The following is a 14,178-nucleotide window of genomic DNA, read 5'->3' as shown; positions in this document are numbered from 1 at the left end:
TCAAATTTAGTAAGGTGAGTTTGTGTAAAGAATGAGAGGAGGCCATCATACATGCATGACAGCATTGTTTATTGGTCCAACTGAAAGAATTAAGAAGCTTGGCAGGTTTCAAAATAATAGGGGGGGGGTGAATTAGCTGAAATGTCAGAACAGACTGCGAACAGTACCTCCTAACACAATGCTCTCTAGACTCAAATGTCATCCAACAACACATTGTTTACCCTCTTTAGATGCTTCATGGAATTAAACTATTTTCAACTTGTGTAAAGGTTTGTGCTTTCAACTTAAAAATTACTTTAAGATTAACAGAATATTTAACCATGGATAGTTGTGACTTTACTGGTCCCCTCTGTCCAATTAAAGTTCACATTTTTTTTTTTTAAACAGCTCTGAACAGAAACCAAAGGAACCATAAGAAACTGACCGCTTTGTGCTACAGTGCAGCTTATTTATGCAGCTCAATGTTTTTAAAGCAAAGCCATCAAATGGTTTTCAAATAAGACATCAGCACCAAAATAAAAAAAGAAGAAAACAATAATCTCTCCATAATAACCAAATGAATATATTTTTCTCATTTGGAATTCTGTAATACGCTAAAACATAACATTACACAGGAAAACTGTGCAACTCTAACCTATTGAAAATCCACAGACAAAGTGAACTCAAATCACCTGAAAACTTGTTACAAAGGTCTGGGGCTGTACAACATTGAGCTAGATACTGACGTGTGCACACAGGGTAGTTTTACAGAACAGAACTGTCAGGAAAACTCTACAATGACATGAACACAGTCTACACAATAAAATAGTGTTAACAACCCCGTGGCCACAGACCAGCCACTGAAACCCCCTCTAGAAATAAAGTTCTTAGAAAGGGACCAAACGAGTTGGTATCAGAACGGCCGTGGAACTCCTTTGAAGGGCTTGAATCCGCCTACAGCGCCACCACTGGGATTGGAGTTGTTAGTGATCTGCACAATACGGCCAATTCCTGATGAGTGACTGAGGAAAGGAAGAGGTCGTTTAGACTCGATCATCAGGGTTTTGTCATTTCTCATTGTATATTTACATATACCTGGAGGTCATGACGCTTCCTCGACTGTCTGCCATCCTGCGATTGTCAGTGAAGCCTCCTCCTTGAGAGCTCGGACTGCTGTGCCACTCTTTTCTCAGTCCCTGCTCCCTGTTGTGACGCTCCACCACAACCTGGCGACCAGATCCGAACGTCTGAGGACACACGGAAGTTTTAGTCAGCAGCAAAAGAAAGTACAATGTAAAAAAGTAAAATGAAACTTTAACCCCTTCAATGTAAGTAAAAAAAAAAAAAGACTTTCCATGCTGTTTACTTTGCAGGAAGACGTTTAGGCACAGCTTTACAAACACTTTTACAGTTAGGATCAAACATATAAATAAGCAAGTTTGATCAACACCACCATCAACCTCTGATTAAAAAAGGTGTGACATCAAAGAAAGCATCATGTCTGACCTGATTACTCATCATGATCGGTCTGCCTTCATCTCGATCATTGAAGTTGCTTCTTCCACGGTTGACTGAAGGGCCCGCTCTTTCTGAATGGACGCGGATGGGTGCTCTGCACGATCAACAAACTTATTTTAAAAAAGGAAAAAAAAGCTTGCACTACTAATTTTACAATTCTGCAGCATACGACTGTCTAACCTTATATCTCCTTTAGGGGCTAGTCCTTCATTCTTCCATACCCCGTGCCCCCCAACACGTGCTGGCCGTGTTTGAGACATGTTGGGCAGCGTGGCTCTTGGTCCTACAGGGCGATCGTGCATGGGTGCAGGGCGTCTGTCATCTCTGTCCCTGCGGTCAGTGTCTCTGACATCACCGCGTGGGGGGGGCACAGGCCTGCGGACAGCGTCAAAGTTCTTGGGGTAGCGGTCAAAGGTGGCGCCCTCTCTCAGAGGAGCAGGGCGACTCTTCTTCATCTCTGGTTCACCGTCAAACCTGTTGCGTCTTAGAACAGAGCAACAAAGTTAGACAAAGTATCACAGTGATAACCCTACATTATTTTTCAAAGTATTTCAATTACAAAATTGTGAGCATATTTCAAAGTTATAAGCACAGTGGACCTTCCCACTTCTGGAAATCCTTTTATCAGCAGAATACATTAAACCCCACAATGCCATTTGTTTGGCAGGAGAGGTGGCCTTTTTCAGTTCTCAGGGGGATGACTGCAGAGCAAGGCCACAGATCCGTGTGAAAAGTAACAGACCTGGTGTAATCAGCAAGTGTGCTGAAGCGCAATTCCTCAAAGCTTTTGCTTCTGTTGCTCAAAGGTGCCGTGTGTAAAATAAACTTCAACCAAACTGAAACCAGCACTGGGCTCCCAAAAACTGAATGTAATGGAAAACACTCAATATTAAAACCTTAATGCAACTTTTTTTTGCATTAATTCTGGAAGAAAAAAAAAACATCACACTGTCAGCTACTGTGTAGAATTTGTGACTTTGTGTCACTTTAGTTATGACCCAAAGCGGGCTATAGTGACACACACTTTCAGACGGATGGCGTCTATGATGCCATGTGGCAACATCTTTAACCTCCAGGCGCAATGTGAGGTTCAGTGTCTCCCCCAAAGACACAAGATGAGAACCTGTGATCTTCCGATCAGAGGTCGACCATACTACCTCTGTATCACAGTCGCTCAGGAAATTAGACAAACAATCATACTAGATCACAGATTCGTACAGATTTCCTGGTGTGAGAAGGCTCTGATCAAATTAACATTGTTTAGTGGTTCAAAATTTAGCCATAAAGCTAGTTTTGTGGGGACATGATTTCACCCAAGCTAAGGCCAACTGTAATCTCAACATGAAGACAGTTACTTAAAGGCATATAGTGGTAAAACAGCTTTTCTCTAAAAGTACAGTTCTGTTATAGAATTTGACCATTAGCACCCAATTACACCCTCATAAAATGGTCAATATTGTTTTTTTTCAAAGGAATGCTAGAAACCGGGTTAATTTGTTTCATGTAAAGAAAAGACTTGCCTTCTTTTGCACAGATGTCTTGAAATAAAAGAACTTTCAGCATCTTCTCCACTTTTAAAATTATAGCAATATGAAAATTCTTAGCCAAACAAAAATGCACATTACAGACGGACTCATGGAAAACATTAGTTATTGAATCTCCCTTAACTTTCTCTTGGTATGTACCTGTCAAACGTGTTTGGCTGTTGGGCAGCAGCTTCTGGAAACCGACCCCTCTCACGAGGATTAAAGTTTGAAAAGCGGTTCTGCGGCCGGTTGAAGTTGGAGCCCTGGTTTGAACGGACTTCTGACTCCAGCTGGATCTTCTTATTCCCATTCCAGAAAGGACCTTCCCTCCGCCTGCAAAAATGAAGAAAAATGTCAAACATAAGTATTACTCCTTTTGAGTTGAACATGCTTCACTCAGTAAAAGCAGATTTCTTATAAAAAACGGGGAGGAAAAACTGGAATTCCGGCTACCTCACCATCATCTCTAAGATATGAAATCAGGCCGCAACTTCTCTCAATGCAGAGCATTTCCAGTCCTAACCACTGAAGACTCGTCAAAAGCCGTCAGAACACAAATTTGCTTCTAAAACTGTTTTTATTGACCAGACTTTGGGTCAGTCAGTTCTCAAGTCCAAAGTAATATATGAAGAGTAAAGCCTCATTTCCACTGAGTGCGGTATGGTAGGAGGACGGTAAGGTCCAGTTAATTCTAACAAGTGTTTCCACTCAGTTAAGCCTCGCTTCCACTGAGCTGTTTGTTTTTAAAGTGCATTGGTGGTGTAGACCGCCAACGTCTCATTGTAGTGCGACGACTAGAAAAGCAACAACAGAGGTCATCCAGCAGCTCGTCTTTGTTGGTACATTGTGTATAACATTAATTTAATGATGTCTGAAAGAAGTATGTGGGCGGCTAAGAAGAATATTGCAGTAAAGAGGAAAACGGAATTGTTAGCTTAGCGCTATACTGGTGCTTTCTAATGTCGTCATCACTTTCTGCCAAAAAAAAAAAACATTGCAACAGCAGCTCCGCCCAAACCGTCCGTTCTATTTTTCTATGGACATACAACAGATGGAGGCCCTCAAGAGGTATGAGTCTGAACTGTTTAATAGGTCCTTTATACAATGGAATCGCTCACAATACCGTACTGGATCGCTCAGTGGAGACGAGGCTTTAACCAAGTTTCTGACCAACACACAGCGTGTAGCAAATTTCTCCCCCCAAAAAAACCAAAACAACTTTAAGTGCATACCCATGTTCTGCTTCACGGCCCCTTTTGAAGCTGTTTCTCTTTTCTTGTTCAAATCGCAGTTGCTCCTGCTGCCGCCGAAGCTCCTCCCGCTCTCGAGCCATCCGATCTGCCTCTTTACGTCTCTCCTTCAAGTTGTAAAAAAAAATAAATTAAAAGTTCACTTTAAATTTGGAGGAAACTAAAGGGTGAAACTTGTGCTGACATACGTTCCAATATTTTATACATCTGAAGCATCTTATTTCATTTACCTCAGCACATTTGTGTGCAGTGTTAAAGAAACGCTTTATTCTTACAAATGACTTTTTTTTTTCCTAATTCTAGCTGCTTTAAAAAAAAAAAATTAGTCCCAATGAACAAATGGAGCATTTGATGAACTGAAACCCACCTGCTCTATGCGAATTCTTTCCCTTTCCAGTCTCTCCCGCTCCAAGCGCTCTCTTTCAAGTTTTTGTCTCTCCATCTCCAATCTTTGCCGCTCCCTTAGAAGGTTCTCATGTTCTTCACTCTCACGTAACAGACGAACACGCTCGCGCTCCCGTCGTTCTTGTTCTGCTACTTCCCGGCGTCTGAAGACAAACAATACAGCTAAATTCATGACTGTTCACTGAAAACATTCAACTCTTTTCTTTTTAACCCGACTGATCCGGGTTACCTGCGCAGATCTACAGCTCTACGGACGCGCTCCATGCGTTCCCGCATCCTCTGTTCTCTCTGCTCCTTGATCTTTTCAAACGGCAAGATCTCTCCATTCTCATCTTTGTTTGGAAACTGTCGCCGTTTTTGTCTTATCATCTCCAACTTAAAAAGAAGAAAAAGAGAAATAAATAAGAATAGCTGCAATACCTGGTCAAATTAATTTACAGCCTTTAAATGTACCTCTTCAGGTGGAATCAACCATCTTGGCTGCCTTTGAAAATAGGGGTTTGGAAAGGGCTGAAAAACGTTAAAGCATGTTTAGTTCAAATGTTAGCATTTCAAACTAAAAGAAAACTGGACTACATATTTCAGAAATGTTACCTGATCAAAATATCTTCCCCTACGAAAAGGTCTTGGCCTGAAATTGGGGTCACCTTTGTTACGATCTAAAATCATAACCTTCCCTGGACTCATTGATCCTAAAAATATGTATATAAATTAATGATGGAAAATAAAAATACGACCACATTCTTTTTCAATAAAAAAAGAAGCACAATAAAAGGTAAACTTACGCCCATGCTTCCTGTCATCCTTCTTTAAAGAGTCTTGATCGGAGTTGGATGAAACCGACTCGGATCTTCCACTTCTGGCTTCCTGTTTCTTCGATAAATCCTTATCTTTCTCTAATGATTTCTCAGGCTTCTTCTCCACTTTTTTGCTTGATGTCTGAGCTCTAATTAAAAAACAAAACAAAAACAAATATTTTATCTAAGACTCCCATTAACAAAAGACAAAGAAATAACTCTTAAACTCTATAAGTTACTGACTTAGTTATTTTTGTCCCAGTAGAAACACGCTTCTCGTTTAATTTGCTGGAACTTGCTTTGTCCTCTTCTTCATTCTTGGAGGGTCCTTTTTTGAATGGATCGTTTTTGGCCTAAATGAGAATAGACAAAATCTCAAAATGTATTAAGAAAAAAAAAAAAAAAAAAAAAAATCACAAAGATAATATATGTGATGCTTACCCTTTCGACGTATATTTCCTGCCCATGGAGCTCTGTACAGTCCAGGTGGGTGATACAGCGGGTCACCTCTGTGCTGGAAGACATCGTCACCAACCCGTAACATTTGGAACCAGGACTTCGAGCATTTGTGACCACCTTAGCACTTAAAACCTGTTCAAAACAGTGCATAGGAAATGTATATGAAGTTCCAGTAATTATTTGATTTATGTTTACAATAGACAAATTCAACATAGCCTCTTACCTTCCCATATTTGCCAAACAGGTTCTTTAGATCAGCTGCTTTGGTGTTTGAAGAAAGGCCGCTCACCCACAGGTTCTGAGAGGAGCTGCTGTTGCTTCCAGCTGCTGCCCAAATGGAAGGGGTATTTTAAAACTAAATCAAGGAGAGCTAAAAGAGTTTTCCACATTGCTACCAGGAGGACATCCTACCCTTTTCATCTTTGGCAGCCTTTCCATCTCGATCTCTTGAAGAGCTGCAAAGTAAATATTACAAAAACAAACAGAAAATGAGCAAGAAGTAAATAAAACTGTGATGGAAGATGAAAGACATTTATTGAGAAAATTGTGTTTCGCTTTGTTGAGGGGGGAAAAAAAATCCTTAATGCAAGGCATGGATCAGAACCAATGTCTCAAAAGGCTTCTTTGTTTTTCCAGTGGCGAGATGGGTGAAGCTGTCAGCCAATTTTTTTTCCCTGGATCAATATTCTTCGGAGGTTTGCACAACTTCAGTGAATCTTTTGACCGAAAAAAAGGGGAGGGGAACGGGGGTCATCTTGGGAGTCTAAAGGGGCTTTACATCGCCTTGTGTAGGTATGGGAAAAGGCTTTACAGCTGCTGGGAAGGTCAAAATAAAGAGTTGTTTTTGCAGCTCCTGGTTAATCCCACAATTTAACAAACTTCAGGGAAGTAATTCAAAATGGTAAACTGCAGGATTAGGAACATCACTGAAAACTTCTCTTATGGCAGAAAAATAAAAAATCTTGAGGCTACCCACAATGCAGCGATCTTAGTGAGCTGGACTTGGTAGTAGAATCAAAGAACTGACATAGAATGACAAACCTCTTTTCTTGACCTGATGCCCCAGTAGTGGAGGGGCCTTTGTTTCCAGAATCTTTATCTTTATCTCCGGTTTCGGCTTTCTTCGAGGCGTCTCGGTTGTCTTTCTTCGTGGTCTCATCTCCGGATTCGTCATCGTTCTTACCACCTTCAGGGCCCTCTGGCTCTTTGTCCTCCTTCATGTCATCATCGGGATCCGTGTCAGCAGAGGCCTCTGGCTCATCAATGCTCTTCTCTGCCTCTGGATCTGGAAGTTTCACATGTTTACCTGTATCCAGGAGATCGTCCCCATCAACATCAAGGGTGATGGCATCTTCGTTTTGCATTGAAACAAATAGGTGATCATCCTCAGCATCTTTAGAGGGACTCATTGCTTCAGCATCGAGCTCGGGCACTTCGGTCTCTGCTTCGGCGTCCTCGTCTCCTGGTTCAGCATCGGCTTCTGGCTCAGGCTCTGAATCATCGTCAGGCGCTACGGCTTCTGTCTCCGGCTCAGCTTCGGAGTGAGCAAGGCTTTCCCCACAGGGCGGAGGCTTAGAATTTTCACGAGTACCATCATCTGTATCAGTTACATCTGAGGGATTTAACAAGGATAAACATGGCAAAAACACAGCTTTTAGCAATAACAAGTTGCATGTATCTTGACCTAAAAAAGTAGAAGATAAAGCACATTCAGTCATAATGGTCATCGGGGGAGAAGATACCACAGGTAGACACAAAACAATAGGGTGATTCGTTGGTCCTTTTTTCTTGATAGCATAGGCACCAGAACCATATTATAGTGAGTGTGCCATTCCAGATGTTTCCAACAGCATGCAGGAGCTTCAGATCCTTAGACACGTCTAGGCGCTGGTGGTAAAAATCTTCATGTTTTCTCTGTTTTGCAAACAGTAGTTGCAAATGAATCCGCCCAAAACATCCAAAAAGTGTTCCGGTCATCATCTTCACAAATTAAAAAAACAAAACCAAAAAAAAACACACAAACAGTTTCTTTGCAGAGCTCATTGATGTCCAGTCATATTATGAAAAATGCCTTTACTTGAGAGTGGAACAAAGCTGTGTGTGCTCCAAGACCTTTTCTCTGGACCTTGGTGTTGAAGCTGCAGGGCTGAACCAATATCCTTTAAACTTTGGCATCGATGAAAGGTTAAAAGAAGAGTCGACAAAGTCAAATCCCAGCATCATCTCAATGTGACCTGGAACGAGGTGTAAACGTCTGGTGGCAAAGGTAACTGCATTCAGGCTTGTCCAACCATATCGTCAATCCCAGGGGAAAAGAAACAAACGAAATCCATTGTTCGTCCATGTTCTTGCTTCTTTTAACTGATGTAACATAAAACTTCAGCTTGAGAGACGTAAATCTTCATTTCCTTGTTAAATGCAGGAGACTGGGTGCAGAATGCTTTGGGAATTCATCGGTGCAAGCATACATTTCCTTAAAATACCAGGCAATCCAAAGAAGTTGAGTACCCACAAATCATGGCAGCCATTTGCCAATGATTCAGGTTCTTCAGAAACGTCCACCGTGTTTTTACTACCGGTACTCTTTCACATCAAATGGGATCCAGTCCAGTGGCTTGCAGAGGTACAAAATACCACAGATAAAAGGATAAAGTCTACTATGAGTCTGTAGGTCTCACATGACAGTTGTTAAAAAGTCAAAGCAAAAAGACAACAACCGGTAATAAGATGTGGTTTTAAAGAGCCAGCATACATACCTTTCTCAGATTCACCCTCCTCACTTTCCTGATAAAAAGAAAAACACAAAAGAAAGGTTTTTATCCAGTATACACACACATTGTTCTTTTGTGTAAATGATAAAATAACCTATCTGCAAATAAGACCCTAAATAAATATTTTTATTTACATGTTTTTTTAAAAATAATTTTCAATCGTTGTCAAACAACATAAAAGATAATACAACCAAGAGATCAAACTATTTTCATTTTTTTTAAATTCTCCCTATTTTTCTTTAACACAAATCAATTAAGCAGAGTTGAAGAATCTTCTTTGGGCTTAATTTTAAGCCATTTATAGTTTTTACATAGCCCAGACTAAGGACGAAGCTATTTGTCCTGTGTCCAACAGCTTCCAAAGAGTCAGATCTACCTTTTCCAATAATGTTAGCTCTGCATTCAGATGTAATAATCTGTGAGGAGATAAACCAGTACTTTGCTTTTATGACGTTTAATTTGGGAGGAAAAAAGAACCTGTATCATGTGGTTGTAGTGGATGTCCCGTGATTCCAAGCTTGAGAAGACAATGCTTTACTGAGTCATTTTCTATGTTATATGACTTTTGTTTTCATTACAACACACTAAAATAATGTAAACTAAAACAATTGGGGGGGGTCAGGGAGTCTCTTGGCTGACATTTAAAGCAAGTTCTCTCTTAAGTATGTAGTAGGGATGGGCAAAATGGAATGTTTCATACATTGATATCGTTTTTTTCATATTGTGCGATTATGATATATATCTCTATGTAAATAAAATAACTATATTTGTCAAATTTAAATGCTCTGCGGCTCAAAAAAGAAGAGTGCTTTTTCAGTTCCATTTAAAAACAAGGCATTAATTCTACAAATAAATTCTTGTGTTTTCAGGCTTTACAGAAGAAACATAAAATTATAACAGAATTTTACACAGAAATACCTTGGGTATTTTGCTTTTTGAACCTTTTTCTAAATTTCTTTTACAAAAATCAAATTGCATAGAAGTCTTATAAATGGTATGAACATGTCTCATCTCCGTTGTCATCTAACTGTAAACTCCAATTCGACCACAAAAAAAATTTAGATTTACCAGAGATTTTCTAAATCTGTCTGCAGGTGATTATAATTTAGATTAAATCATGAGTTTTTCTTCTTTCTTTCCTTCTTTCATTTTTTTGTTTCCATCATGTTTGGCTTTTCAACTCAAGGTTGTATTGTATGTTTTCCTTTTATTAGATAAAAATGAAATTTAAATTTAAATAGCAAAAACATCCTGAAAACTGATTTGAATTATTGCCGTTATACGTCGCATCTGGAGTGCTCTCATGAGGGAAAGAGGCGGAGGGTTATCACATCTGACACATGTTTAAGTTTTTGTGTAATACTAATACACAGTAGATTTAATTCAGTCATTATATTATTTATTTATTTTTTTTGCAATGAATGTCCTACAAAATAATAGTATTTATTCAGCACATCTCAAAGTCTGGTGAGTGAAAATATCGTCCGACTGTAAGCTGTTCCGTGTTTACATACAGGCTACACATGGAACAGCTCGTTAGCATTAGCATCATGCTAATGCTATATCACTGTCTCCAAATCAACACTTTATTGAACTTTCTGTTGCTGCTGTAAGTCCAGCCGGTTTGTCTTCTGGTTCTGACAGGCTCCCGTTAAAAATCACCAGATATCCTGCTGCTTCATGCGCCGAAACTAAACGTTCCATTAGTAGAAGTGACTGTAGGGGTATGGTGTCTCATGAGCGTTTGTTTACCTTGCGGGCAGACGAAGGAAGTGAGAGGTCCAAAAAAATTACCAAAATGAGAGCTAATAACCATAAATAATGCAAACATTTACTCGCAAAGTGGTGACTAACTCTCTAACTTTTATTCGCCAAAGAGAAAAAAAAAAGCTCGCAACAAGCGTCAACTTCTGACCCTTCAAAATAAAAGTCTATCACGATCAGAAAAAGTTCTATCGTGATATATTTCGTTAGGGTTTTATCGCCCAGCCCTAGTATGTACATATCCATTTTCTTAAAACAACATCCCTACTCACAATATCCCCAACGTAACAGCAGCACTCTCCTTGACTTTAACTACAAATATTTTGGCCTCTGTTGTTAGTCAGATGGACCACTCCAAAATGAAAACAATTTTTTTGGTCATTTCTTAAGTATGATTTAATTTTTTCTGCATTGGAATGAAAGGACTTCTCCATCGGCTATGAGTAAGTAGCACAGAATTCCAAATCAGAGGACAATATCAGATCCTGAAACTGCAATATCTGAATTATTTTTATAATTCTTTTATACTTCAGAACCAGAAAAAAGATCAGTACATTTAAATGGTTTGCTTTAAAAATTATTGTTCGAATAAACTGCACAAAAAAACAGTATGATCCTCGGGACTCTCTTAAATTTAAAATCTACACACATTTCCATGACAAGAAAAAAAAAATGTTATATCACCTTGACATAACAATCTTCTTCTGCAGTGGTGTCCACGTCAGAATCTGTTTTTTTGCCTAAAATGTAACAAAAAAAAAAAAAAAACATTATGGAATATATGAAATAAGGCACTGATACTACTACATGAAGATAAACTGGACTTCACCTTTGAATTTCCCACTTCTTCTAGGTGTAGAGTCAGTTGAAAGCTGGATTTGAATGTTTTCTGGGTCCCCATCTTCATCTTGTATTGCCTGAAATAGTTATAGTATCCCTGTGAGCTCATCTTTCAAATAAGTCGCGGAAGTGTGATGGGCTAAATGAGGCTGGTGGATAATTCCTTGTTTCATAGTTTATTTCCCTTTTCATTATGCCCGACATGACTGGTTTGTGTTGCTGCATCACTCCTCGTGTTTGATTAGCATGGTCTAGAGCAGAGGTGTCAAACTTCAGGCCTCGAGGGCCGGCGTCCTGCTGGTTTTCCAGAAATCCTTTATCTGCTGCTGATTACGTGGATCAGGTGTATTTGTCTTAAAAGGAGCACCAATGGCAGGTCAGTTGGAAAATGTGTCCTGCCCCTTTTCCATATTGTCCTGCTTATGCACACCTGATCCACCTCATCATCGAGCTCTGCAGAACCCTGATAATGGCAGTCATTAAAGGCAGGTGTGTTTAAGGACAGTAAGATAAAATAAAAAATAAAAAAAAAGACTGTTATCCAAGGATCAGGGTTGGAAAACATTGGTTTAGAGGTCATCCAATTAGAAATTCACCCCTCAGTTGTGGGCGGACTGTTTGTGCTACTTCCCATTATCCAACTGTTTACATGCTCACCCACTAGCTTACAGCCCCAACACATCATTACCAGTGCAACTACAATGACAAGCAACATTGAGGTGATCTGGTTGTATAGCTATGAGCTAGATCCCAGCTCAGATGAGGAAAACAAAGACGTACATGGATCTATTCGTCTGCAATTTGAATCCATCAGAATGGAGCGGGGCAGGGAGCTTGTAGCATTCTCCAACTGCATTTATTGTGTCTGCTCCTATTCACATCGATTTAAATAAAGAATTGCAAACTTAAGATTAATTGTATTTGTACATTTCTTTCATCATGAGAAAAATGCAACAAGAACATGTTAAAAACACAAAAAATAATTGGAATGGGTCAAATATATATATTTTTTTATTGGCTTGGGCTTTGTAGTAAAAAAAAACTGTTTAAAAACATCCCACGTGTCGGAACACACTTAACATGGGTATAAACTTTTTTTCTTGATTGCTTGACATACTCATATGTTAAGATTTCATGCCACAATCTTATTTTATCTGAACTGTTAATGAACTCGCAAATAAAGCGGTTCTTATAAAAGCTTAGCATATTTGTTGACATAACTTATTTGGTATTAACCACTAATAATTTACACTGAATGTATGGTTTAGAAGATGTTTAGTGAAATTTAATTTGCAACTTTTAAAATTTTATTTGAAAACAAAAGTAATACTCTAAAACTAATACTTTACACTAAGCAATGTTAATGTTCAATATTTATTGGAACAAAGCAAAACTGCTGCAGCATTGAAATGCCTGCGTGCGCAGTTCTCCGCTGCATTTCAACTGCTAGGTTAAATCCTGAGCATTAAAAATCTCAATCTGTTAATGCAGTTTTTAATTTATACAAAAATGACCACAGATGACACCCCAATCGACAACCCGAGATATTACCGCATTGTGTGCTAAATGGCATACGGACTCCGATCGCTATTGCATGAAACCCATACCAGAAAACCCAGACTGCTGGTTTAGTAAAGTTTAACGATAATTCGTCACTACAAGAAAACGTCCATTTAAAATTGGGAGAATGCGGATCATATCAACGAAATTGCTCATTCATTTTAGTTAATAACGGGGTTAGCTTGCTAGCTAGCTAGCTAGCTGAAAAGTCGTCACAACGTATGAGCTAGCATCTCGCCATCTTTTCACCCTCACAGCAGAGAAAAGTAGAGCTTTTACTCAGTTACCTGTTTCAGTCTAGCGAGTAGAATACTCTTAACGCCAGTAGTGTCCAAGTTCCTCCGTTTGAGTTCAGACTTTAAATCGACTACCCTTAATTCTGAAATCTTCTTAAAGTCAGTTGAAATGGCACCCGACGCCATTTTACCTCGAGATCGCTGGCTCGTGCGCGCGCATGCAGTTTCATTTAATCACTTTTTTCTTCGTGTCTTTTGTAATAGAAATGTCACAGCACCAACTAGTGGTGACAAGTGGAAATTTACGTTCAAGATTTAACCTGAACAAAAAAACTGTACATAAGGCCTCTAAAATATATATCTTGTACTTTTGGAATAGATTATTGCTTTAAATTAAATTTAATACATTATTTCCGTTTTTTATACTACTCCTTCATCTTCTTTGAAATACAAGTAAAAAATAAATATTAATATGACACTTTTAGTGGTTGATTGTAGATTAACTCTGTATTGTATTTGTTAATTTAGTAAACCACCAATACATTTTTTGTTTGAACTTCTATTTGTTTCAGTTAATTGACCATAAGCACAAAAGCGAGAAGGTGTCATGGTTGGAACCAAACAAACAAACAAATGAAATATATAAGCAATCACAATAAAATTATGGGAATTTAATAAATAGTTAAGAATAATGTCATAATGATGTAAAGTTCCTTTTTCCCAGAGGGCTACGTACAAAACATTAATACAATGTACGCAACAAGTTAATAGCCTATCTTGTTTATGTCAATATCCCATTTCGTGTCCTTTAATTTTTTTAAACCAATGCACAAAAATATTGTTTTGAGTTGAGATTAAGGAATTATTTTCATTGGAAACTTCATAATCTTACAACTGGTGGTCAAAACTACTTATATTACCCTTTACACAGAGAAATAAAATTCCATCCACTTGATATTGTGGAACTCAATTATCTTTGCATATGATGCAAAATTTCTGGGAAAAAAATGCATTCATGAAAAGTTTAACAGTTAAGTTGATCTAATTATATTCAGTGTGTAAATTACTTAAAC

The 14,178-nt window shown here is 38.6% G+C and overlaps 1 protein-coding gene across 2 annotated transcripts; it reads right to left on the bottom strand.

The window, feature by feature from the left end:
• Positions 1-48: 48 nt before the first annotated feature.
• On the bottom strand, positions 49-13,337 carry sltm (SAFB-like, transcription modulator). Of its 2 annotated transcripts, none has more exons than XM_024295154.2 (20): positions 13,157-13,337; positions 11,299-11,386; positions 11,154-11,209; positions 8,691-8,718; positions 6,976-7,546; positions 6,346-6,389; positions 6,158-6,261; positions 5,917-6,066; positions 5,719-5,828; positions 5,464-5,624; positions 5,273-5,370; positions 5,132-5,188; positions 4,908-5,053; positions 4,641-4,821; positions 4,256-4,380; positions 3,183-3,356; positions 1,678-1,980; positions 1,486-1,591; positions 1,075-1,226; positions 49-1,001 (listed from the first exon to the last, which is right to left on the bottom strand). In XM_024295154.2, the coding sequence occupies exons 1-20, from the start codon at positions 13,289-13,291 to the stop codon at positions 893-895; spliced, it is 2,898 nt and encodes a 965-aa protein (XP_024150922.1). In that variant the 5' UTR covers positions 13,292-13,337; the 3' UTR covers positions 49-892. The 2 variants fall into 2 exon arrangements, with proteins under 2 accessions (XP_024150922.1, XP_024150923.1); XM_024295155.2 differs by having other exon boundaries at positions 6,158-6,258.
• Between the last annotated feature and the right edge of the window lie 841 nt (positions 13,338-14,178).

This window comes from Oryzias melastigma, linkage group LG3 (genome assembly GCF_002922805.2).
Source record: "Oryzias melastigma strain HK-1 linkage group LG3, ASM292280v2, whole genome shotgun sequence".
In the NCBI taxonomy this organism is placed as follows: Eukaryota; Metazoa; Chordata; class Actinopteri; order Beloniformes; family Adrianichthyidae; genus Oryzias; species Oryzias melastigma.
This window is presented reverse-complemented; position numbering and strand designations above follow the sequence as displayed.